General features: G+C 46.9%; 1 protein-coding gene across 4 annotated transcripts in view; it reads right to left on the bottom strand.

Moving 5' to 3' along the window:
* Taok3 (TAO kinase 3) overlaps positions 1–25,679 on the bottom strand; it is a 183,082-nt gene that overhangs the window by 58,267 nt on the left and 99,136 nt on the right. For 3 of the 4 annotated variants that reach the window (XM_028878825.2, XM_028878824.2, XM_037198641.1), the window contains exons 6-12: positions 25,218–25,319; positions 19,114–19,159; positions 17,252–17,348; positions 14,778–14,891; positions 12,233–12,324; positions 5,670–5,763; positions 4,320–4,401 (exon numbers count right to left, since the gene is read on the bottom strand). In XM_028878825.2, the coding sequence (XP_028734658.1) occupies positions 4,320–4,401; positions 5,670–5,763; positions 12,233–12,324; positions 14,778–14,891; positions 17,252–17,348; positions 19,114–19,159; positions 25,218–25,319 (627 nt within the window). Of the gene's footprint in view, positions 1–4,319; positions 4,402–5,669; positions 5,764–12,232; positions 12,325–14,777; positions 14,892–15,004; positions 15,433–17,251; positions 17,349–19,113; positions 19,160–25,217; positions 25,320–25,679 lie in introns of those variants that run through there. The other variant, XM_028878826.2, reaches the window with a different exon arrangement.

The raw sequence follows: 25,679 nt of genomic DNA, 5'->3' as shown, positions 1-25,679 counted from the left end.
CAAAAATCCTTTTCCAATGTTATTTTAAAGAGAAGTGTACCCATGTCCTCTTTCTCAGCCTGTCTGTTAGTACATAGAAATGCCTACTGATTTCTAACGTTGATGGAGGGACCAACAAAGGTCCCAGTCCAGGCACAAGAAACCTTCTTTGAGATGATTGGTCAGGGCAGGCTAAGTGATGCCCCAAACAATATAGATTATAGGTGTAGCCTAGGTTGCCTCTCAAGGGTTGAGGTAACCTTGTCTCTCAAGGGTAGACCTCTATTGCTGAAGAAACCACACACTCAGGACACAGGAATCCTGTGATTTGAGCTGGAACTGACCTGGTTGTCTCTGTCCTGTGTCCTAGCTCCCGTGGTTCCAGAAATTACTGTGTAAGTTGCCAAGGGAGGGAAACAATTAAACAACCTTACCCAGCCCTAACACCTATGAACCATGACAATTACCAGCGTGGCAGGGTATTACACCTTTATGGTGTAAGAAGTGGTGCTCACATGTCGGTGGCAACCGCGAGTTGTCTAATTGGATTCAAAGGAGGGACACATCATAGCCTGGTGCTAGAAACCTGGCCATAGTCCTGAGGCTGATGAAGCCATGGACCTTAGAACAGAATCTGCTACCAACACTTTGCCTGATTAGCCTAACTCCTTACCACATTCTAAATCTTATCTTTATAGCCCCAGATAAATGCGGCTACCATTCCTCATCAGAGAAGCCTCTCTTAACTATAAATGGAGACCACCACAGAAAAGCATGGCTGGACACATGCAGATGTCAATAGATATGGGAAGCCGAGCCCCAACATGTACATCCACACCACAGCTCCTGCAGCCATGGCTCAGGGAATACCATGGAGGAGGGGGTGGGAAGATTGTGAGAGTCAGAATCACGAGGTCGGCTGTGAATCAATCAGGCTGCAGAAACATGACCAGAACAATGGCAATAGCGATGGACATGCAACCATGGAAGAGAGACATTTGTCATGAGGTCTCACCCCTATACAAAGAACTACAGGCCACAGTTGACTGCTAGGAAGGAGAATTGGACTCTCCCAGGGATGAGCCCATTCGTGGTTGTCGAATGCAGAATCATCAGCCTGGAAACTACACCACCAACAAAAATGGACTCTGCAGGGTGTGTTTTTATATATTTGTGTACATATATACATACATATATGTGTGTAATAAGAATGATAAAAAAAGGCTATCAACTCGAGATTGAGGAACACGAGAGGGGTTGGAGGGAAGGAAACAGGGAGGATATGGTGAAAGTGATGGAATTACTTTTATTTCCATTAAAAACAATGCAATTTAAAAAATAATGCTGGCCAGGTGGCGGCGGCAGGGGCGGTGGGGGCAGCAGCAGCAGCAGCAGCAGCAGCGCACGCCTTTAATCTCAGCACTCGGGAGGCAGAGCCAGGAGAATCTCTGTGAGTTCGAGGCCAGCCTGGGCTACCAAGTGAGTTCCAGGAAAGGTGCAAAGCTACACAGAGAAACCCTGTCTTGAAAAACCAAAAAAAAAAAAAAAAAAAAAAAAGCTAAAGTAAAAGTAAGAAAGATGTCTGCAAGATTCATTATACATGAGTGAGGGGGAAAATCAACAGCAGACAAATGGCAAAGATCACAGAGAGGCCCTAGACCAGGAAACAGAAACAGCATTGCAGCTTAGGGAAGAGACTTCTCCAAGTGATGAGAAATAAAACTTAAAACTACAGCCAGAGGGGTGGGTGAGTGTGCGTGTGTGCATGTATGTGTGCGTGTACGTGTGTGTATGTGTACATATGTATGTGTGTGTGTGTGTGTGTGTGTGCGCGCGCGCGCGCGCGCGCGCATACAGCTCTGTTGGCACAGTGCTGGCCTTACAGGGGTGAGGCCCTGGCTTTGACCTCCAGCACTGCTCAAGACCTCCAAACCAAATGAAAACAACCCCAATGAAGTTGAAAAAAATTCTATAAAAAAAAAAAAATTCCAGAACAAAAAGACAAAAAACACCCAAACCATAACCAGAAACTTTTTTTTTTAAATCACTCTAAGCTGTGCAATTCAGATGCTCACACTTGGTCTGTGAGGCTGTAAACTCCAGAGTGATCTGGTGGTATGCATTCCAACCTAAGATCCACCTTCTTCCTGAGGGCTGTCATACCTGTTGATGCTCACTGCGGGGCAGGGTGTAAGGAGATGTAAGTGCACAGCTCCCATTTTCCCAGCATGCATCGGCCCTGGGATCAATACTCTTTGTGTAGCTGCTTCCTCCTAGATTAAAGCCTTCCAAGCTTGTTTACAGAAAGGTAGAACAGCAGTGTGTTCTAAGCAGAGATGAAACACTCCATCCTACAGGGAAGCTCCTTAAGCTCAGGAAGGAAACAACTCAAGAGCTTCAGGAAGTCCCTAAAACTGACCAGATTCATTAGACTTTCCCTCCTGAAGCATATATAAACAGTAAGGACTGCTGAGGGTCACTCTCAGACCAGCTGAGATACCTGCTGAGTTGCCCGCCGGCTGTGCAGTATGCTCTAGATGTCCAGCTTTGGTGAGCTGTCACCTGTGCTGGGTGGGCTTTGGTGATGCAGCTGTCTTGGAGTCATTTCTGCTCCTGTCAGTAGCCCCTCACCCATATTCCTGTAGCCCAGCAAAACTCACAGTTCACCATGTTGGACTTTGGTCTGTCCTCAGATCCTAATCTGCAGTGAGCAGACTGCTGTTCCTGTCTTCACAGGAATAGTGTCACACAAAATTCCCCAGTACTGGGAAAACATTATTTTGCGTGTCAATGTGTATGTGTGTGTGTGTGTGTGTGTTATGTGTGTGAGCACAGATGTGGAGGATGTTGGGTGTCTTGCTCCACCACTCCCTGTATTATTCCTTTGAGGCAGCGTCTCTCACTAAACATGGAGCCAGGCTGGTGGCCAGAAAGCATTAGCATCCTTCCTGTCTCTGCCCCCAACAACACTGAGGCTACAGGTTCATGTAGCCCTGCCCTGCTTTTCATGTGGGTACTGGGATCAGAACTCAGGTCCTGATGCTTAAGTGCTCTTACCACAGGGTCATCTCCCCAGCCAAAAATGTATTTATTTTTATTTCATATGTGTGAACTTTTACAACTTATTTTGTGTTGGGGTGTTTGTCTGTGCCCTACATTTGAGTGCAGCGCCTGCAGAGGCCACAAGGGGGCACTGGAGCCCCTGGAACTGGAGCCACATATGGCTGTGAGTGTTGTGTGGATGGTGGGAACTGAACCCGGTCCTCTACAAGAACAACTAGTACTCTGACCTGCTGAGCCATCTCTCCAGGCCCACAGTGGCCACTGTTTTAGGCCTGACACATTTGAGGAATACAACCCTTCTGGGTCTTTCTCATAAACAAACCAACAAACCAAACTGCACAGAAGAGGATCCATTCTCAGGGGGAAATGAGCAACAGGACTAATAAACATACACACATAAAAGGGTAGAGGTCTGCATTATCCTATGCCAGGCAGGAAATGTTTACACCATGATGGATTCCCATCCACTACACGCCTGCTGATGGACCACAGCATCATCACATAAAACCAACACACACACAAGCAAAGGGAGGCTCAGGACTGCGAGGTTCAAATCAAACCAATTCATTAAAGAAAAGGTCAGGAGTCAAAGAAAAGAAAAGGAAAATATCACAGAATGGAAACGTTCTGCTGCTGTTGGAGACAGGCTCCCATGCAGCCAAGGCTGGCCGGAACCACTGATGCTCCTGCCTCTACCTCCAGAGCTGGGCGTGATGACAGCATGCTCCAGTTAACACCAGTGCTGGGGAAGTGGAGGCAGGAGGATCACGAGATCAGCCTGGGCATGTGGTGAGATCACAGGCCTGCCACCACGGCCTCTTGAGTACAGTTATGGGACACTCTTGCAGTTCATCGGTGTGACCCGCGTATCTGGTTTTAGACGGTCACCCTACATCCTCACTGCCTGGATTTGTCACCAACCTAACTGAGGTTGGCGGAGTGGGCACCCGCGTTGTTGGCAGATCATCGTGAGGGCTCACTCGAGTTCAGTCAGAAAAACCCCGAATGGCAAGCAGAGCGGGGAGGAGAAAGTGACTGGACTCAGGCAACGCAGAAGGGCGGGGAGGAAAACACTACCCACAGGGGTGGGCTGGGGGAACGGCAGGAAGGACGCGGATCCTGACAGCCTTGCCATTTTTTATGCCTATTTCCATCATTGGGTTGTAACCAGGGAGCACGCCATACGCCAGTGTATCACAGTGCTCAGCCATGGGGTAACTCTTTGCCCCGTGGCCAGACTTCATGGCCCCTCCCCAGATGGAAACGGGAAAAGTTACCCGTAACAGTTCCACTGCGGCTGGTCTTTCCTGAGGTATCTTTTGCAAGCAGTAATCGACGAATCTCCTGAAGGAGTCGGTCCTGTGTGAGTGAACACATCAAGGAGAGCAGTGAGGGGCTGAGGGGCACAGCATACAGAAGGCAAAGTGCATGGGAGAGAACACTTGGAACTTGGGACTCTGTGTGTGTGTGTGTGTGTGTGTGTGTGTGTGTGTGTGTGTGTGTGTGTGTGTGTGTGTGTGTGTAGAGGCCACAGGCTGACATCAAGTGTCTCTCACAGTCACTCTCCACCTTAGATGTTTGAGGCAGGGTCTCTCCCTGAACCTGGAGCTCACTGATTTGGTTAGACTGGCTGGGTAGTGAGCCCCAGACATTCCTCCCTCTCCATCTCCCCACACTGGGATTTTGGGGCCCAGCTTTTGCATTGGTTCTGGAGACATAACTGATACCCTCTTGCATGCACAGCAAGACTTTGCTGACTGGGCCATCTCCCAGCCAGGAGATTCCTTTTCATAAGACATTTTGAAATATCAGGAGACCTGGATCATTTTCAAGTTATGGCATTGAAAATTAATTCCTTTGGATAATGAGGTGGACACGGTCCCAAGCTAGTCAACGCAGTCATATACATAAGCAAGGCTAGGTCAAATCACAAGACAGATCAGAAAATACAAACACTATACTTATGTGTAATACTTTAATATGCGTTCCCCCCCAAAGGCAACACCATTCCTAATGTCCAGTCTGCATTCTTCATTCCCGCTCTGCTAACCTCTCTGCCATCCACAACCTCTAAGGAATAGAAACGAAAGCCCATCAGGACAGGGGACCTGGAAACACACTTTCTGAATAAAACTAAGTCCTCTCTTGGAGACTTCTTTGGGTCCACTCTGGTTAGATGGCCCATTCCCTGTAACTCTTGTGGCCTCAGTAGTTACAAATATGCCATGGTTTTTGGCCAACAACAACACATCTTCTGAATAGAGGGTAACATGTTCTGTCCCGGCCCGTTCGGATAGACACAGAGACAAACAATGACACCAGCCAGGGCATCTCACAGCTGCTAAAAACTTCAGATGAGATGTGATGAGCAGGACCTGAGGGATGAGGTGTGGGGGGGAGGTGGGGGCATGTGTGTGTGTTCGTGCGTGCGTGCGTGCGTGCGTGCGTGCGTGCGTGCGTGTGTGCGTGTGTGTGTGTGTGTGTGTACAAAGGTACACTGTTTGTGGGGCATCCATTCTTACAATTGCTGTGATGGAAGAATGCAACGGTATTTTAAGGCAGATCTATAAAATGTACTTTCATGAGAATGTCAGGCACCCACAGGGAGTTTCTTGGTGATGTCTTACCATTCCCTGGACTGTAGCGTGGGGGAGTCATTCTGGGCGATGTGGTAGAGGGCGCTCATGGCGTTCATGTTGAAGAGGGGGGGCTTCCGCTCCGCTGGAAGAGGAAGCAGGCACAGTGAGGCATTCTCCAAAGAAGTAAGGTCGGTAGCAAAATCAGGACTATCCGTCAACGAGACACCGTTCTCCTGTTGTACTCTTAGAGCCAGCTCAAAGGAGCCATTGCTGGCCGCTGGTCACTCACTGTCCACTGGAAGGCTCCCAGCAGAACCCGTTGCGGAATAGTGGGAGAGAATGTCCTTATTTTTTCATAGGTTCTGCAAAGATTGTGGCTGGCCTGTTTTTCAATGACAAGGTGTGAATATGTGTGTGTATTTTAATTAAAAAAATACATATTCATTAAATAAAATCAGAAAGCAAAGAAAAGTAGAACAAAAATATATTATTATGGAATGGAGGGGCTGGAGGGATGGCTCAGTGGTTAAGAGCACTGTCTGCTCTTACAGAGGACCCAAGTTTCAGCACCTATAAGGTGGCTCACAACCATCCATTAACTCTAGCCCCAGGGGAGCTGGCGCCCTCTTCCGGGCATGCATGCACACAGTGTGGTAAATACAATACAGGCAAAAAATTCATACATGTAAAATAAATAAATCTCTTTTTAAAAGAAAAAAAATATTATTGTGGAGTGAGACAGACATTTAATTATTTATTTACAGCCAGGGTCTTTCTCAGCCCAGAGGCCAGCCTGTTTAAATAGGGAGTTCCAGTATAGCCAAGGATACATAGTGAGACCTTGTCTCCAAAATAAATAGATAGACACATAAATAAAATGTTTAAAAAAAGAAAAGAAAAGAAGGCGATGATGTGGAGGGACTTGTTAGTCTTTTAAAAAATATTTACTCCTTCATGGTCTCATAGTACGCTTTGATGACAGTCCTTGGTGGGTCTTTGCTGACCGGTGCCTGCAGATACCTCTGGGATGGTCCACTAGAATCCTGCAAGGATTTCTTCTCTCCCTTTCCTGCCCCTCTTTCTCCCCTACCCTTCTCTCTCCAGGGTCTCCAGCATAGCCCCAGTTGGTTGGCTCCCCCTGCCCCCCAGCTGAGATCACACATGTACACCACCACGCTGCAGCAGTTTCCAGCATCAAGCAGAAACTGGTAGAAGCTGGTCGAAACTGGCCGATGGTGTGTGAACTGGTCTGAGCCGGAGCAGTGTGGACAAAGGTTTCAAGCACAGGGAAGAGACAGAAGTGTTTTCGGGCTGTTTTTTAGGAAGTGGACTCAAGGGGTTTCTAGAGCGTGGTCTTCTGGTGATGTCAAGTTCTAAAGCCACACGGGAACTGGGAACTCCTGTGGACACAAGCGCCTTCCCACTCCTGCTAGCCCTAAGTTCAGACCACTGAGCAGCGTCTGCAGACCTCCATGAGCTTGTCCTGTCCCGAGAAGAACATGGGCCTCGGTCCCCGCTCTCCAGCCATCAAGAACAGCCATTTCACATGGATGTTTCCAGTCCAGATTTTAACCTTATCAGGAGGCTAATTCTTTTAAACAATGTTTTAATTAATTAATTTTTTTTTTTAAAGAGATGAGGTCTTGCTATGTTGCTCAGGCTGGTCTGAAACTCCTGGGCCCAACGGTTCTCTTGTTTGCCTCTTGTGTAGCTGAGAACATGTGTGCTCCTGTCTCAGCTCTGGCTAATTCTTCACAATCCTGTTGTGGCTTGAATATGAAATGCCCCCACAGGCTCATGAATGGATGAAAAAAGAGAAATCAAAAGGAAAAGAAAGGACATGGCTGCTCCTAGGTGTGGTGGAGGGAAAAGTTTATGGTAGATAAAAGAGAGAACATAAGGCGGGCAGTGGTGGTGGTGGTGGTGGTGGTGGTGGGGGTGGTGGTGGCGGCGGCGGCGGCTGCGCACACCTTTAATCCCAGCACTTGGTAGGCAGAAGCAGGCGCAGGTCCAGGAGAGAGAGAGAGAGAGAGAGAGAGAGAGAGAGAGAGAGAGAGAGAGAGAGAGAGAGAGAGAGAGAGAGAGAGAAAACACATAGGCAGCAATAGGGACATCTGGGAGAGTACATGACGGGCTGGGTCATGTGTGAGGAGGGGAAGAGGGAGGGAGAGAGAGGGGAGCCAGATGCAGCAGCCAAAAACTCCAAAGGTACAAAAAGAGCAGGTAGCCAAAATGTCTGGATTATAGGAAGAGCCCCTGGGGGAAGGGTAGCCTACCCCCAGGGCTGGAGAATTCGGGGTAGAGGATGGGGTATGCCAGCCATACCCCAGAGTGGGTAGGGACTGAGGGATGCTGGGAGAACCTTGAGGCCAGGTCCGCTTTGGTATGTTAAGTGGCATACTTGAACACTGGGTCCCTCAGTTTTGGTGCTCCTGTTCTAGAAAGCTGTGGAGTCTCCTGGAGGTAGACCCTCACTGGAGGAAGTGAGTCAAGGAGGGAAGGTCTTGGGATGTTTATAGCCCTGCCCCACCCACTCCCTGTCCAGTCAGCTCAAACAATGTAACCAGCTGACTTAAGTGCTCTTGGCCACGCCTTCCCTGCCGGGAAGGGACTGTATCCCCACAAACTGTGAGTGCTAAACAAACCTTCCTCGCTTACAATGTTTCTTGTCAGGTATTTGGTCATAGCAGTGAGAAAAGTCACTTTGTTTTTGCAGTAATTGAAAGCATGTTTATTAAGGGCTTCTGCCACGTGACCGATCACTGCCTCAGAGAAGCCCCCTGTGAGTTTTGTCACTGCGGATTTTATCTGTGCTGCTTCTTCTGGCCATACATTACAACTCTCATTATCTTGTGTCCCTTACTAAGTGTCTAAACCTCACAGGGGCAGTGACCATGCTCACGATGGTCATTTTGCTCTTTACCGTCTGGTGCTGAAGACTCACCTTGGAAGGCAGTCCCCACAAAACCTGCTAAGTAAATTAATAAAGGGCAGCTTAATGCAAAGAACTGTATCCACAAAGAATCTTTGTGTGGGCTGCTGAGATGGCTCAGCATCCAAGGTGATTGCTGCTGAACCTGAGGACCTGAGTTTGATCCCTGGGTCTAGATGGTGGAAGAACAGAAATGACTCTGGCAAGCTGCTTTCTAACCTCCACTTACATGCCAAAGCACCCACATGCACTTCCTCCACCCCCCACAGAGAAATAAATATTTATTATCTATATAGAATTATTAAAAAATGTTTTAAAAGGATCTATGTGTAACAAACGGGCACGTAGAAATGATGAAAAGAGACCGAGGTCTTGGGGCTCACATCAAATACCATGTGATGGGCTCACCGTAAGAGGGGTAGGTAAGGTCACTCTTGTTCCCAGCAAAATGCACACCCATTCAAGCTGTGCAGAGGAACAGTGATTTGCATGGGAGAAGCAGTGAACAGGGGAGCAGATGGAGAACACAGAAGTTTAGAAAGAGGATGTGGGAGCTGGGGATGTAGACCAGTCTATAGAGTGCTTGATTACCATGCAGGGGGTTCAATCCCTACAGTGCACAAACCAGGTGTGGGGGAGCATGTCTGTAACCCTAGCACTCGGAGTGAACACAGGAGGATCCTATGTTCGATAGTCATTTCAAGGCCAGCCTGGGCTATATGAGATTCTGTCTCAGAAGAGAAACTCGAAACCAAAACTCAGCATTAGTGTAGAGACAGCAGCAACTCAGACTTGAAGTTGGAGGCCCAGGACAAGCAAGCAAAGTGTCTGGGAACAAGCCATAACAGCCAGCCCTTAGATGGTGGGGCAAACCACTACAGTAGAGAAGCCAGAGCCTGGGGCCATGCTCAAACACTGGATTGGAAAGGTCTGGTCTACGTTTCAATTCTTTACTAGAAGAACTCTCCTTGAGCCAGCTGAGCCTGGTGCCGAAGGCTGTAATCTCAGCACTGGGTAGGCTAAAGCAAGAAGATCTCAAGTTCTAGAACAGCCTGGGCTGCACAGGAAGACTGTCTCCAAGGAAGCAAGCAAGCAACACCAGCCTCATAGCCACAGTGACAGGGCTTGTCACCGAGACAGAACGCCGCAGAGCAAAGGCCAGGGCCAGCCAGCCGCCCACTTCTGTGTAAGGAGGTGTTTTCCACGGGTGATTCCTGTTCCGGTGGGGAAGGTACAAGCAGTGCAGACACACACGGCGGGGCCTGCGGAGTCTAAACATCCATCATGTGGTCCTTCATCATGGCATGGGCGGGGCACAGCACGGGGCCTGTGTCTGTACACAGTGAAAAGCAAGGACTGCTGGTACTGGTGACAAGGACCCACGAGTCCTTATTTTGTGTGTGTGTGTGTGTGTGTGTGCACGCATGTGGGTCTCTGTGTTTGCATAGTGTTCACAAGTGTGTGGGTGTGTGTCCGTCTTCGTGTCTGGCATACGTGTGTTTTTGTGGGTAGTGTGCATGTGAGTAGATGTGTATATTTCCTATGTGTGTAAGCATACGTGTAGGTGCACAGGTGTGTGCATGCAGGTGGAGGGCAGAAGCTGGTTTCCTTGATGGTGCTCTACAGGGCCTCTCAATTGAACCCAGAGCTTGTTGATTCGGCTAGTCTAGCTAGCCAGATTGCTCCAGAGGTCGCCTGCTGCTTCCTCCTGAGCTCTGGGGTTAGTGTGTGTGTGTGTGTGTGTGTGTGTGTGTGTGTGTGTGTGTGTGTGTATGTGTGTGTGTGTTCCTGTTTACCTGACAGACAATGGTCACATCTTGGCGGATGCACCATCTATGCCAACCAAGATCAAGGTTTAAGGAGGTCAGTTGAGTGGGTCGTTGCTAACAGCTCTGCCTGGATGTGCTAACTTGGAACCAGTGGGCTATACTCTATTTGAGAAAGAGGCGACCCAAAGGCACCCCACTCTTAGATCAATGCTTTTTGTAAGTCAAGGTTTTCCTATGAACACATATGGCTGGCAGCCCTAGCTGAAAGGGAACACTAACTGCCATGAGTTGCTTAGTTCCTATCCCACATCTGGCACTCACTGCCTCAGGCATGGCATGGACACCATTCATCATGCCCACCGGAGCCTGGCAGCTAAGTGTACCCTCCTAAGGGACAGCTAGGCTCAGTACTGAAATGGGTGACAGAGTAGTGGTCAGCCCCGACCCCAGGAGCCTCCCAACTGCTGGGACGTGTGCACACCACCGTGCTCAATGTATGTGTGTGTGTGTGTGTGTGTGTGTGTGTCTAGGTGTGCAAACAGATGCCAAGTGAGTGCAGTGCCTGCTGAGGCCAGAAGAGGACATGGGATTCCCTGGAGCTGGAGTTATGGATGGTTGTGAGCTGCCCAAGGTGAGTGTTGGGAACAGAATTCAGATCCTCTGTGAGGTAGCAAGTGGCCTTAGCCCCTCCCTGAGCCATCTCTCCAGCCCCAGACTTAAATTTTTTGATTTATAAACTGTGTGGATATGTGACCTCATTGAAAAAAATTAAGCAAATATTATCTTCCCCTTGAATCATTTTCTTTTCACTAATCTCTCTTTGATGAAAAGTGACAGACAGGTCACACATCTAAGTTTTTCTGTTGGAAGATGTGGATAAAGTGCTGGGTACAGCAAGAGTGTCCCAGGTCTCCTCGACAGGACAAACTTCTCAGGAATTCTGACAGGGTCCATGTGGAGACCAGGAAAGAAGAATTTAAATTAAAGGAGATATAAATCTTAAAAACTAGACAAAGAATTTTTTTAAATGTAGTTTTAAATTTCTAGATAAGGCGGATTAAACCTGGGTCAGGTTACCCTGGCTTGGAAAGGCCCCTCCTGTCCTCAGGCCCATATCTAACGAACAGTGATGTCAGCTTACACTATGGAAACACTCGAAGGCTACCCTGGGTCCTTCCCTCCAGCATCAGATCGGTTTATTAAGTTTATTGGCAGGGATACTGTGGGACAGACGTCATTTAAAGACAAGCCAAAGTTCAAACATGCAATCAGGAAAACCAATGTATTTTAGGTTATAAATATTTGGGGGACAACTTTAAAGATGTGTGTGTGTGTGTGTGTGTGTGTGTGTGTGTGTGTTACCCAAGGAGGCCAAAAGATGGCGTCAAATACTCTTGGATCTGGAGTGACAGGTGGTTGTGAGCCACCCAATGTGGGTGCTGGGAACTGATTCAGGTCCTCTGAAGATTAGCAAGTGCTCTCATCCCCCGGGCATCTCTCCAGTCCCTGGGGGACAACTGTCATGGTAGTGCATCCTTTACTGTGAAGTTTCCTTCAAGGCTCCACTGTCAGGTCAATGTTAAAGGCGTATATTCGATAAGTCTTCTAATATTTCCCCTATATGGCCGGGAATATGAAGCAAAGCAGTGGGGGGTTATTGGTATGCGATGTCACACCGAGTAAGGGGTGTTTCTCAAATATTAGCAATTACTAGCTTGTTTTTCATGGAGGCACAGCAGAGAAGGGACAGTCTTCTGGGGCGTACAAGAGCATGAGAAATATCTACAACAAATTCACATTGCCTGGCCTATGCACAGCCGCCAATCACTGAGTGAGTTCTAGACAGGCTAACCGATGAGCAGGATGAGGACCAGTTTGCAGAGATCCAGTGAAAACGACTCTTCACTCACCCAGTTCTATACAGGTGATGCCGAGCGACCAGATGTCCACTTTTCCATCGTACTGTCCTTCGTCCATGGCTAAGATCACCTCTGGGGCCATCCTGCCAAACACAACGTGCAGAACTCAAGTCGTCAGTAGAAACAAAATTTCCATTATAAAACTACTCGATACAGTAGATTTAAGGGCATTCAAAAGTATTTCTTTTTTTTTTTTTTGTTTTTTCGAGACAGGGTTTCTCTGTGTAGCGTTGCACCTTTCCTGGAACTCACTTGGTAGCCCAGGCTGGCCTCGAACTCACAGAGATCCACCTGCCTCTGCCTCCCGAGTGCTGGGATTAAAGGCATGCGCCACCACCGCCCAGCCCAAAAGTATTTCTAAGGTTATTTGAAAGTTGTTTTTTTTTTTTTCTCTTTTGTTTTCCGGGAACCAAACCACGGTCCTCTGTAAGAACAGCAAGTGCTTCCAACTACTCAACCATTTCTCCAGCCCCGGCTTAAAGTTCTCAGTGTTTGTTGTGGTGGTTTTTGTGGAAGCCATGGAATGAAACTAGCCTTGACAACCAGCAGAGGCACAGATAAGAAAAGCGGTCCAGGTACATGATGGAGGTGCCTGTGATGGGGTGGTCTGAATGAGTGTGGCCCCCATAGGCTCATATACTTAATTTCGTGCTCCCACTGGTAGAACTGTTTGGGAAGGATTAGAAGGTGCCGCCTTGCTGGAGGAGGTGTGTCAGTGGGGCTGGGCTTTGAGGTTTCAAATGGCTCCTGCCATTCCTGGTGTCTCTTTCTCTTTCTGCCTCATGGCTATGCCTTAAGATGTGAGTTCTCAACTGCTCTTGCTACCAGGCTTGCCTGCCTCCTGCCACGCTCCCTGCCCTGACAGCCACAGACTCTAACTCTCTGAAATTAAAGCCCCAAATTAAACACTTTTTTTTTTATAAGTCGACTCGGTCATGGCATTTTATCACAGCAATAAGAAGGAACTAAGATGTAGGATGCAACAGGGGATCATCATGTTACGTGAAGTAAGCCAGACTTAGAAAGATAAATCTAGGAGAGAAGGAGGGAGGGAGGGGGGAGGAGAGCAGAATTGGAGGACACCGGGATGAATGTGAACCAAGTACAAAACATGACTTAGGTGTGAGAGAATATCACACAACCTATTCTTCCGTACAGCAGCTAAAAAATTAATTAAAAAAAAATTGAAGATCCCCTTTGGTGATTTCTAGGAACTATTACATGATTTTCAACACATCCTGGCTCTACCCTTTGCTCTCCATTTGCTCTTGAGTCTGTTGCTCATTCATGGTCTATCTGTTTCTTCATCTAAAAAATGGAGAGATCTGTCATAGGGACCTCAGGCAGATACGTAAACGCTTAGTGTGTTGTGAGCACAGACAAATGAATTACTCTAAAAGACATGAAAAATATCCGGAGGGACAGCATAAAGGACCGCGATCTGTGCTTCCAAAGACATTGTGATTTACAGACCCAAACAGGTAAAGGTGGGCAGCATGTGTGACCCCCAGAAGGGAGAGGCTCTCAGCCTTCAGTTTGCTTTGGTTGGTGCTACGGTCTATTCCACGTCGGCAGTGGCTTTGTAAATCCTATCTTACCATGAGGTCAAAGGTCAAACAGCAGCGGCTCTTAGCGGGTTTTTCCAGAATGTGTCTTTTTCAAAGCTACGGTAACATGACGGGTGTATCTGTGAACATTTAAAGGGGATCTGGAGCAGAATGTGGGGGACAACTCCAAGTCAGAATGACGTCAAAGTGGATGAAGTGTCAGAGAACTCGATAGAGTTGGGAGCTTGGATTTCTTCCATCCTGGCTTGGTAGCCAGCCAGAGGGCTATAAAGAAGATCCCTTGTCCTGAACACGCTGCCTCCGGGGAGCAGTTCAAAAGAGATCTCCAGTGAAACCTTAGACAGAGCTAGCCCAGCAAATCGATAACACACAAAGGAGACCCAAAGCCAGCTGCACCATTTGAGCAATTTCAGGTCACTCTGTTTGGCTAGTGAGGCCTCTAACCTTCTCAAATGAAATCTGATTGGGGACATTGGGAACACAGGGTTTGTTTTTTTGTTTTTTTTTAAATAGAGTCTCTCTCTCTATGTAACCCTGGCTGTCCTGGAACTCACTGTGTAGACTGGTTGAACTCACAGAGACCCATCTGCCTTTGTCTCCTGAGTGCTGAGATTAAAGGTGTGCAACATTCCTGGCTGGGAACACATCACTGAGAGACAAAACAAGGTTAGGCCTGGTGGTGCAGGCTTGTGTGCTCAGCTCCATGGTAGCTTGAGGCAGGAGGATTGCATATTCAAGGGCAGCCTGGGACAGAGAATGAATATGAGGAAAATCTGAACAAATTAGTGAGGCAATGTTTCCAAACAAAGGAGCTGCGGTATAGCTCAGTGGTTGAACACTTGCCCAGCACACTCCAGGTCCTGGGTTCAATCCCTACCACTGCAGAAACAGCAAGGCCCATGCCAAGTGTCCCTCCTGCTCACACTTGTATATTTTAAGCCTGCTTCATATCTTCTATGTCTACGCACCAGTAAGGCGTCCCCACGAAGGAGTTGGCAGGAGAAGCCATGGAGGCGGATCCAAAGTCAGCCAGCTTCACCTGCCCGGGTTCTGTGAGGAGGATATTTCCAGCTTTAATGTCCCTGCAGGAGAGAGAGAGGGGAGGATTCGAGAGTTAAGGTCTCGATTCTTACTAGGCAGGAGGCCAGAGCATGCAATTAGCAAGATAAAAAGTTTCTTAAACACACAAGCATACTTTTCTCAGCGGTCACTGCGTGTTGTAAGGGAGCCCGCATTCCTGGGCGGTCACTGGAAGGACTTCCAGGAGGAGCTGTCTTCAGAGGGAGGGGTGGAGCAAGGGAAAGAGGTAGCCATGCCAGTCAAGGAGAGCTCCGAGTTGGCGACCCTTACAAAGCATGTTCTTCAATGCTCTATCCCCCCCACCGCCAACATTCCTCGTGCGTGCGGGGAAAGTTGGCGCCACTCGGAACTGCCTGCTGCTTTCCCCTTTCCAAAGCTTTCTGACATGCCTGCGTGGCCGCCCTGGCGGGGGCTCCTCAGCTGGACACATACCTGTTCTGTCTTGCCCGAGACCCTTTCTCTCTGCCTTTAACTGTAACTGCCCCTCTAAGGCATGGGAGGGGACAGGCTATAGAAAAGGTGTTATTTAAGAAATAACACTGTACAGTACAAAGAAGACCCTGGAAGATCAAAACAGACAAGGATTAGGGGTTAGGAACTTGCATTTCAGTATTGCAATGGCGGGTTGTGGCTGGTTTGCTATTAAAGATGTTTGATATTTGATGCAGTGAAACGTTAGGGGAAAAAAATAGCATTTGAAAATTCAGAATGAGAGGATGATGTGGCTGTCCCCTTATTTTTCTTAAGGTATGAATGATGTGTAATGAGGACTGGGACACCCGAACAGCAAGTTGATAATGGGAAGAGACAGCTGAAAAAGTGGAGAGAAGGTGATAGGCTTAAACGCTTCCAAAAGTCCCCACGAAATGACAGGTTCTCTCTTCCACGGCGACACCGGGCAGAGGGAAGGCAAACAAAGGTACTGTCTATTCTCTTCCAACAGAAGGGCTTGGAGACAAAACGTCCCTCAAAGCAATACAAAGTTGAGATGAACGGTATTCATGTTGTTTGAAGACTGGGCCCCACATAGCTCAGGCTGGTCTCGAACTCTTTATGTAGCTGAGGTTGGCTTTGGACTTCTAATTCTCTGCCTCTATTTCACAGGTGCTGAGATTATATGCCTATGCCGCTGTACCTGGCTATGGGCTCTTTAAAAACAATTGGTCACTGTATAGACCAGGTTGGCCTTGAACTCACAGGGATCCTCCTGCCTCTGCTTCCTGAGTGCTGGGATTAAAGGTGTGTGTCACCATGCTTGGTGTTCATTTTGAAATGTAAAGAACATTAAATTTTTGTTTTTTGTCTTCTCAATTTCTTTCATAAGTACCATGCGGATTAAGGTAAGAGGGACGCATATGAACTAAACTGTGGCTTCAGAAAAAAAACAGCAGACTTGCAAGCAAGCCACCATCCAGCAATTATACCTTGACTCCAAGGAAACAGACCTCAAAAATTTGCTAAATCCATTGATTAAACGTAAACGGGTTTAGTTCTTATTTACCATATGTGATTGGTTCATGTTTTGTCTATACCATTATTTATTTTTTTTGTGGTGCTGGGGATGGACATGGACATGGTGGCCTTGTGTGTGCTATGCAAATGCTCTGGTACTGATCCACACACACCCCAGTCTAATCTAGCCTTTCTAAAAAAAATTATTTATATTTTGTGTATGAACATTTTGCCTACATACATGTCATGTACCACGTGCAGGCAATGCCCACCCACAGGGGTCAGAAGAGGGCGTCAGAACTCCTGGAACTGGGGTTACAGGCAGTTGTGAGCCACCTGTGTGTGCTGAGAGCCTTCCTGACACAGACTTCAGGAACGGGAAGTCTCTGGAATGGGAGAAGAAAAGGCAGAGGCTCAGCTTGGCTGCTGTTCTGTGCATGGAAGTCAGTGGACTTCTGTTCCTGGCCCAGAGCGGAAAAGAGGATGGACCGACCCTTCTTCAGATTTTCCTGCGCCATCAGGAGGCAGCCAGGCATGCCAATGCCCATCACAATGTCAGCCCTCTGGAGGCGGAGGCAGGACAAATGGAGTTCAAGATCCACCTGGGCTACACTGTGAGTTCGGGGCCAGCCTGGGCTACATTGTAAGACCCTGTTTCAGAAAAGAAAAAGAAATCTAAACTAAAAATAACAACTATCACCCGCAAACAACAAATAAATACACCCCCCCCAAACATCAGAGGGATGCTGTCTTCATGGAGCTGTGAAGAGGCCTGGGGGGGGGGGGTCGGTCTCTACTTGTTCCCTGTGGTCCCTTAGGCGCAGAACTGGAACACACACACTGATTCCCACAGTCCCTGGGCTCCGGAGTTGGGAAAGGCAGTGGAAAGGAAGCTGGGGTCTGGACTTACCTGTGGATCAGGGAGTGAAAGTGGAGGTAGGCCAGCCCCTGCAAGGCACCATGAGTGATAGCAGCAATCTCCACTTCCTGAAGTGGTTTCTTATGAACTGGGGAGGAAGGAGAGATGGTCAGGATGGATGACCGGCCTTCCACACCACACAGTGACACACACTTTACCGAAGGACAACTTGAGAGCGTAGTCACCTAAACACGTGGAAGCCGTACCTTCCATAATACAGCAGGAGACAGGAGAACCAAGTGCGTAAAAACAACAAAACAAGCCGGGCGGTGGTGGCGCACGCCTTTAATCCCAGCACTCGGGAGGCAGAGCCAGGCAGATCGCTGTGAGTTCGAGGCCAGCCTGGGCTACCAAGTGAGCTCCAGGAAAGGCGCAAAGCTACGCAGAGAAACCCTGTCTCGAAAAAAAAACAAAAAAACAAAACAAAAAAACCCAACACAACAAAACCCACAGGCCTGTGGTATTAATTTACTTGTCAATGGTGAGCCAGAGCTGTATGAATTCTAATCCAACTGGGCCCAGGTGTACCAGTCCCCCAGACAGCGATCAAGGCCATGCTCTTCTCGGCTGCAAAGCCTTTATAATTACTCACTCCCCACCTCCCGACCTACATACAGGTAAAGAGGCTATGAACCAACTTCTGCTGAGAGACCATGGGCAGCTTCCGACATTTTTATTTATTTATCTTTTTTTGTCCCTCCCTCCCTCTCTCCCTTCTTTCTTTCTTTCTCTCTCCCTTTCTTTCTTTCTTTCTTCCTTCCTTCCTTCCTTCCTTCCTTCCTTCCTTCCTTCCTTCCTTTCTTTCTTTCTTTCTTTCTTTCTGTTTTTCGACACAGGGTTTCTCTGTGTAGCTTTGCGCCTTTCCTGAAACTCACTTGGTAGCCCAGGCTGGCCTCGAACTCACAGAGATCCGCCTGCCTTTGCCTCCCGAGTGCTGGGATTAAAGGTGTGTGCCACTCCCACCCGGCCAGACATTTTTAGCACTGGTAAGGAGGGATTGGGTCCATCCTGACACCTCACATGGGTAGATACCAACATGAGTTGACAACACGTGTGAGTATACACACACACACACACACACACACACACACACACACACACACACACACACACATATTCTGTCTCACATACAAGGTCCATCGTGACACTGGGAAAAGGTAGATAGCAACACTTACACATGGTTTTGATGGTTTTTGGCTAAGGGCATCATAGCCTGCCATGGATGGCCATGGCCTCACCAGTAGGGGGACTGTTGACATTATCCAGACATGTAAACTACATGGCAGAGATTATGTCTGCACAGCTTACCCACATGACCCTCAACTTTCAACCAGAGGCCCAAACTGTACTTTGTCTATTTTTCTAGAAGTAGATAAGATCCTTAAAAAAAAGATTTTAAGCCAGGCGGTGGTGGTGCACGCCTTTAGTCCCAGCACTCGGGAGGCAGAGGCAGGTGGATCTCTGTGAGTTCGAGGCCAGCCTGGGCTACCAAGTGAGTTCCAGGAAAGGTGCAAAGCTACACAGAGAAACCCTGTCTCAAAAAACCAAAAAAAAAAAAAAAAAAAAAAAAAGATTTTATTTGAGAGAGAGAGAGAGAGAGAGAGAGAGAGAGAGAGAGAGAGAAAGAGAGAGAGAGACTGTCCGTCCATGTGTACATGAGCGCAGGTGCCTGTGGAAGCCAGAAGAGCGCATCAGGTCCCCAGAGCTGGAGTTACAGGCAGTTGTGAGCCACCTGGGAGCCAAACTTGGGTCCTTCCCAAGAGCAGAGTGTTTTTACTGCTGAGTTACCTCTTCAGCCCCACAGAGAACATGGTGGAGGAAAAACAGGAGCAGCGTAGTAATGTCATCCTTACCTTCTAACAAGTCTGAGGCTGAACCTAAGCAGTACTCCATCACCAACTGGAAGAGATGAAAAGATCAGAATAATTAAAGTTAATAAGAAGTTCCTCAAGTTAACCAACCACCAGCCAACCAGCCGACTGAACAATCAACCACCAAACCAACCAACAGCCAACCAACCACACAACTAACCAAGTACCCAAACAACCAATGGAATAGCCAATCAACCAAGCACACAACCAACCAACAGCCAAACAACCACCTACAAAACCAACCAACCAAACAAACAAACAAACAAACAAACAAACAACTAACCAAGTACCCAAACAACCAACTGAATAGCCAATCAACCATGCACACAACCAACCAACCAAAGCACAAAGAACATCAAGAGAAAAGACATTTGGCCTGATCTAAACCTGTCTTATCTGGTCACTTGATAATGAATTTATTTTTAATTTTCCACATTTCGGTTCCTGTAACCTTTCACTTGGACTTGGCCTCTTACCATATAAGGGTTGATATGAAATAGTCACTGTAGATGGTCAAGCTGAGATTGCCAATTCTGACCTAATACCTTCTTCCCACAGTCTTGTTTCATAATTGGTTTTGAGTGGCTAGATATTATTGCTTATTATTTACTATAAGATAAAATTTGTTACTTAGTGTCAAAGAATACACAAACCAGAAAAATCTGTGTTGGGCTCAGGACTTTGCACCTCACTTATTTGGGGTTCAATCCTTAGGACCAAAAGCAAACAGAAATCCCCAGTTAGCAGGCCTCCTTGTCTACACTGTCTAGAGCTTGACACAAGGAACATGTCTTTGTCGGGCTCAGCATAAAGACGTGGCCTGCCATGTGCTATTATTACCTTGAATCACTCTAGTACCACTGCTTTGAATTGGAGTCATCTGGAGATTTTAATTTTTTTTTTTTTTTTTAAGACAGGGTTTCTCTGTGTAGCTTTGTGCCTTTCCTGGAACTCACTTGGTAGCCCAGGCTGGCCTCGAACTCACAGAGATCCGCCTGCCTCTGCCTCCCGAGTGCTGGGATTAAAGGCGTGCGCCACTACCTCCTGGAAGTTTTAATTTGTATCTTAAAATATTTATTTAATATTTAACCCCAGAACCCACATGAAAATATTCAGGCTAGCAATGCTCATTTGTAATCCAGCCAGCCTAGACTACCAGAAGAGGTCTAGGCCAATGAGAGACCCTGTCTCAAAAAACAAAGTGGTGAGCACCTGAGGAATGGCATCTGAAGTAGTCCCCTGACCTCCATGTACATCCCCCACACAAGAAGTGTTTATGTGATCATGCTACTGAACGTTCTCAGGTAGGCATCTGAGAGGCTTCCTCAGAGCAAAAGTGAGGAGACACTTCCTCTGCTGCCACCCCGGACCCTGTGTCCCAGACTTTTGATTACGGCCAAGGCCAAAGCTGTGAATTCTCTGCCACTCACGTGAGCACACACTCCTGCCAGTGATTATTTTGTTATTATAAAAGGAAGCATGAATGCCAATTCCTGTGACCACCCAGACATAACCAGTGTCACCAGAGTGCTTCCTTTCATTATGAACATTAATATGAAGCATTAAATATACTATATACCTCACAGTACTCAAATAATCTAGATTTTTACAATTGAGACACTTTATTATAATATTCTTCTTGGCGCATGAAGACAAATTCAAGCAGGGTGTGGTAGCTCACACCTGTAATTCTGCACACAGGCGGCTGAGGTAGGGGGACTGTCATGAGCCAGTCTGTACCACATAAAACAAAACCAAACAAAACAAACTAAAAACAACCCTGAACGGGAAACCCAAATGAAGACGATCAGAAAAACAACAAAGATAAACATTCACGAGTGTTTTATTTTGTGGCTGGCAGGATGGTTCAGTGGGAAAGGAACTTGCTGCCAATCCGGGAACCCTAAGTTTGATCCCCAGAACCCACATGGTGGAAGGAGAGAACCGACTCCTGCAAGGTGACCTCTGACCTCCACATGTTCAACATGCATGTACGCCCACGCACACACACAAAACAAACATACTTTTAAAATTTAACAACTACATTTTATTTCTTACTGAGACATGAAGGAGCCTACAGAAGTAAAGATTTTCATGAATGTTAGTTTTCTATGTACCCTACTTCTTTTTAAATTAACTTGGAAGGAAAACTTACTAAACTATCACTTGCCTTTTTTTTTTTTTAGGTAAGCAGCTAAATATGTGCATTAAACTTCCTTAAATTGAAAATGTGAGATATGAGTACAGCTGTTCCTTTGCCCTGTAAGCCCATTTTAAGTTGGGAATATCTTAGAAATTCAACTACAGGACATGGGGTATATAGCTCAGTGGCAGAGTGCTTATCCTGTTTGCCCAAGACCCTGGGTTCAGTTCCCAGCACCATCACTAAGGAAAAAGAAACTACCAAAGGAAAAGAACAAAGAGGATGAATTCAACCCCAGGAAATAACTGAGCATCACAGAGTAGCCACAGAGCACAGCGATCTCATGTCTGTGATACAGTGTAGATTAGCCACACAGCACATAGACCCCACATCTGTGATACAGTGTAGATTAGCCACACAGCACAGAGACCCCACATCTGTGATACAGCGTAGATTAGCCACACAGCACAGAGAGCACAGTGATCACAAGCTGTGATTTTTCCTATCCTGGTTGAATTTCCATAGTCAAGTGTGGTCCAAACATAGTAAATGAAAGATTCCAGAAAAACAATTCACAAGCTTTAAGTTGTACATCTTTCTTTCCTGCTCTGCATGAGAATCAGCCCCTGTACAGAGTGTCCACTCTGTGTACACCATCCACCCAACAGACCCATGGTCATAGTACCATAGAACCTGTGTCCAAGTAATCCTAAATAATTATCTTAGTCAATAATGCACAAAAGCACAAGAGTAGTGATGCTGGCAATTCCCCTGTAGCAGACACCTGCAATGGCTTTGCTTCAGCTCTTACTGCTGTTAATCTACATCTGATTTAGAAATTGGTACCAGCTGGGTGTTGTGGCACGTGTCTTTAATCCCATCACTCAGGAGACAGAGGCAGGCAGTTCTGATTTAGAGGCCAGCCTGATCTACATAGTGAGTCCTGGACCATCCAGGGTTGCTCATTTTTGGCCCTGCCTCAAAAACAAAATTTTTTTATACCTTATCATAGGCATGTATAGCCAGGAAAAAAAATCATAGCATGTACAGAGCTCAGTACTATCCATGGCTTTAAATACCTACTGGGGTCTGGGAATATGCCCCCTGGGTGATAAGGGGCCACCGTGCTCTGTGGAGAGCTGGCTGTGGGCCCCTGTGGTCAGGAGACACAGCCCGGCACTATAAGGGAGGACTGCAGTACCCACGCCAGCCTAGGAAAGGGCGAAAGCCAAACTCGGACGGCACGTTCCACTTTGTGTGTTGGTTGTGCGCCACTGTGACGCCAAAGAGTCACAGGTTGAGTTGGGTCCTTGCACATCTTTGAGACCGGACAGGAGGGAGTTGGGCTGTACTCCTAGTCTTTAAGAAGTCCGTGTCACTCCTCCATTGTGGGTGGGAGTACAAGCTTGTACAACCACTGTGGAAGTCAGTATGGCGGTTTTTCGGAAAATTGGGAATCGATCTACCTCAAGACCCGGCCATACCACTCTTGGGCATATACCCAGGGAATGCTCAATCATACCATAAAGATACATGCTCAGCTATGTTCATAGCAGCACTATTTGTAATAGCCAGAACCTGGAAACAACCTAGATGCCTGTCAACTGAAGAATGGATAAAGAAAATGTGGTACATATACACAATGGAGTACTACTTGGCAAAGAAAAACAATGACAGCATGAAATTTGCAGGATGGATGGAACTAGAAAAAATCATCCTGAGTGAGGTAACCCAAACCCAGAAGGACAAACATGGTATGTACTCACTCATAAGTGGATTCTAGATATAAAGCAAAGAACAATCAGACTGCAACCCACAGATCCAGGGAGGCTACAGAGCAGGGGGGACCCTAGGATGACTGTGGCTTAAAATAAGTTTTCGTTTTACTCAATTATTGGGCAAGCATCATTAAAACATTTCACTATTAGGATAAGAATTTGTATTGTATCAAGTTGATAATAGAAAAATAAATAAATAAATATGAAAAAAAGTGCGCGTTAAAAGGCCCCGTGCATGCTCTCCCAGCGCTTCCCCCAGTCCTTCAGACTGAGCCCCGACAGCTCTGCTGCTGTCTCGTGCTCTACTTCTTCCACATGGCCAGGTCACTCTTGGTGCTGTTTGACTCCCTGCCTCTCACTGCTCAGTGCCTACGAGCACCTTCTAACCAGTAGTCAACTAGTTGTCGATGGAAACCAGGTAGCCAGGCTGGTTAGCACTCCACGAGTCAACAGGCTGGAGGAAGAGCTCCTGAGGCTTTGCCAAGACTCCTGGTAACTTGGAACGTGCAGCATTTACCCTTCCCGAGTGACATCTCTCCAGACTCCTCCAAGGCAGCTGAGCTTGCCCAGAGCAGCTGATGTCCAGACAGGATGCTCCTTTGATTGACAGCTGCTTGGAGATGAAGCCGTGGTTCTGGACCACTGAAGGACTGCTTAGGGGCTGGAGAGATGATCCAGAGGGTAAAGCTTGCCTCACAATCACGAGGGTCAGAGCTCGGCCTCCATGTAAAAGTGGGGTATAGAGGTGTATGCCTGTAATCCCAGTGCTGGCAAGGTGGACACAGGGTGCCCTGGGGTCCATTAGCTAGCCAGTCCCATCAACTGGGAAAACCCCAGGTTCAGTGAGAGACCCTGGCTCAACAAATCATGTGGAGAGCAATTGAGTAAGACAGGTGACTTTCAACTTGTGGCATTCACATGCTCACACAGAGAAATGCATGTACACACACACACACACACACACACACACACACACACACACACATACACACACACACAGACACACAGAGACACACACAAATGTACATGCACACACCAAATGAACTCCTTGAGCAGAAATGTTTACACATAATGTTTGGGAACAGACTGTCCATTTCCTGTAAGCAAGAGGGTCCAGAAAGGCCTTGGCTCATCACAAGCAACCCATCACAGACGGATGTTAAGCTAAAATGCCCAATGTGACTAACTGCAAAGTTTAACATTTTCATATTCTAACTTGTATGTGACATGCCAGCTTCGAACAGTGACCGTCACATAAAACAAAACAAAACAAACAAACAAAAACAAACCACGTGGAAGGAAAGGGCACCCTACTCCAGCGGCACAGTGGTGGTGTCATTCTGTAAATGTCGTACAGTGACAGTGTCTAGCAAAGTGCCCGGGTTTTGGTCAAATGGAATGGGGAGGAGGGTTGACGTGGCAAAGATAAAATTCAAGAATGAGGGCTGGAGAGACGGCTCAGCAGCTGAGAGCACTGGCTGTTCTTGCAGAGGACCAGGGTTCAATTCCCAGCGCCCACCTGGTGGCTCACAACCATCCATCACTCCAGTTCCAGGGGATCTGAAGTCCTCTTCCGACTTCTCTGGGCACTACACACACACGTGGTGCACTCGCATGGATGCAGGCAAAACATTCATACATACAAAATAAAAATAAATCTTTAAAAAAAAAAATCCTAGGATAAAGACTGGCTAGATTGCAGGATAAAGACTGGCTAGATGGCTCGGTGGGTAGAGACACTTGCTGTTGATGACTTGGGGCCAATCCCCGAAACACATTTTGTGGAAGGAAGAGACCGGCTCCACAAGTTGACCTCTGACCTCCACATGTGCACATGGCAAACAGGCACACACACAAAATAGATGTGACAAAAATCTTTAAAAATTCTAGGAGACTAAAAGGATTTACCTTTTGGTTTTACAAGATGATGTTAACTTTTCCCCATCCCTTTGCTAAATGTTTTCCGAATGATGTTTCCAAGAGGCAAGACTGGTATATTTCATCTCGGGGAATACATACCATAATGCAAGCTGGTGAGCACTGATAAGTGTTAAATCAGCAATTCCAAAAGTCAAAGGGGGCAGAAACAGGGCTCATAATTTTATAGTTCAAATAAATAATTAAGAAATTAACATAAAAAAGAAAATAGAGACTCTCTGACTTACCCAAGCAGTATGCTCTTTTAAATAACAACCTTTGTACTCGATGGTGTTTGGATGCTTCAACTGTTGTAAAAATTTAACTTCCTTAAGAATATCTTGCCATTTCTATAGAAATCAGAAAAATGGTTTTAACTATCAGACTGAAAACTGTATTTATCAAGTGTGTATATACATAGATCAATACATTTTATATATTTCTTCTTCTGTGTTAGAAGGACATAAGGTAAATTTTAATAAATGAACCAGCTAATTACCTTGTGCTATAGTTTTAATAATAGCACAAGGTCCAAATCTCTCATCAAATATATCAGAATCAAACCACTACTTAAGTCCATGTTCTACTCTGGAAAGTTGTTGCTTAGATGCAATACCAAGAAGCGTTGCTAGAGGCCCCACAGAGACAACATGTGGTCAGCAGTGTTCCGGGTTCCAGCTATGCGACTCCCGAAGCCGGCCCACTCACTG

This window comes from Peromyscus leucopus, chromosome 23 (genome assembly GCF_004664715.2).
Source record: "Peromyscus leucopus breed LL Stock chromosome 23, UCI_PerLeu_2.1, whole genome shotgun sequence".
NCBI lineage: Eukaryota > Metazoa > Chordata > Mammalia > Rodentia > Cricetidae > Peromyscus > Peromyscus leucopus.
This window is presented reverse-complemented; position numbering and strand designations above follow the sequence as displayed.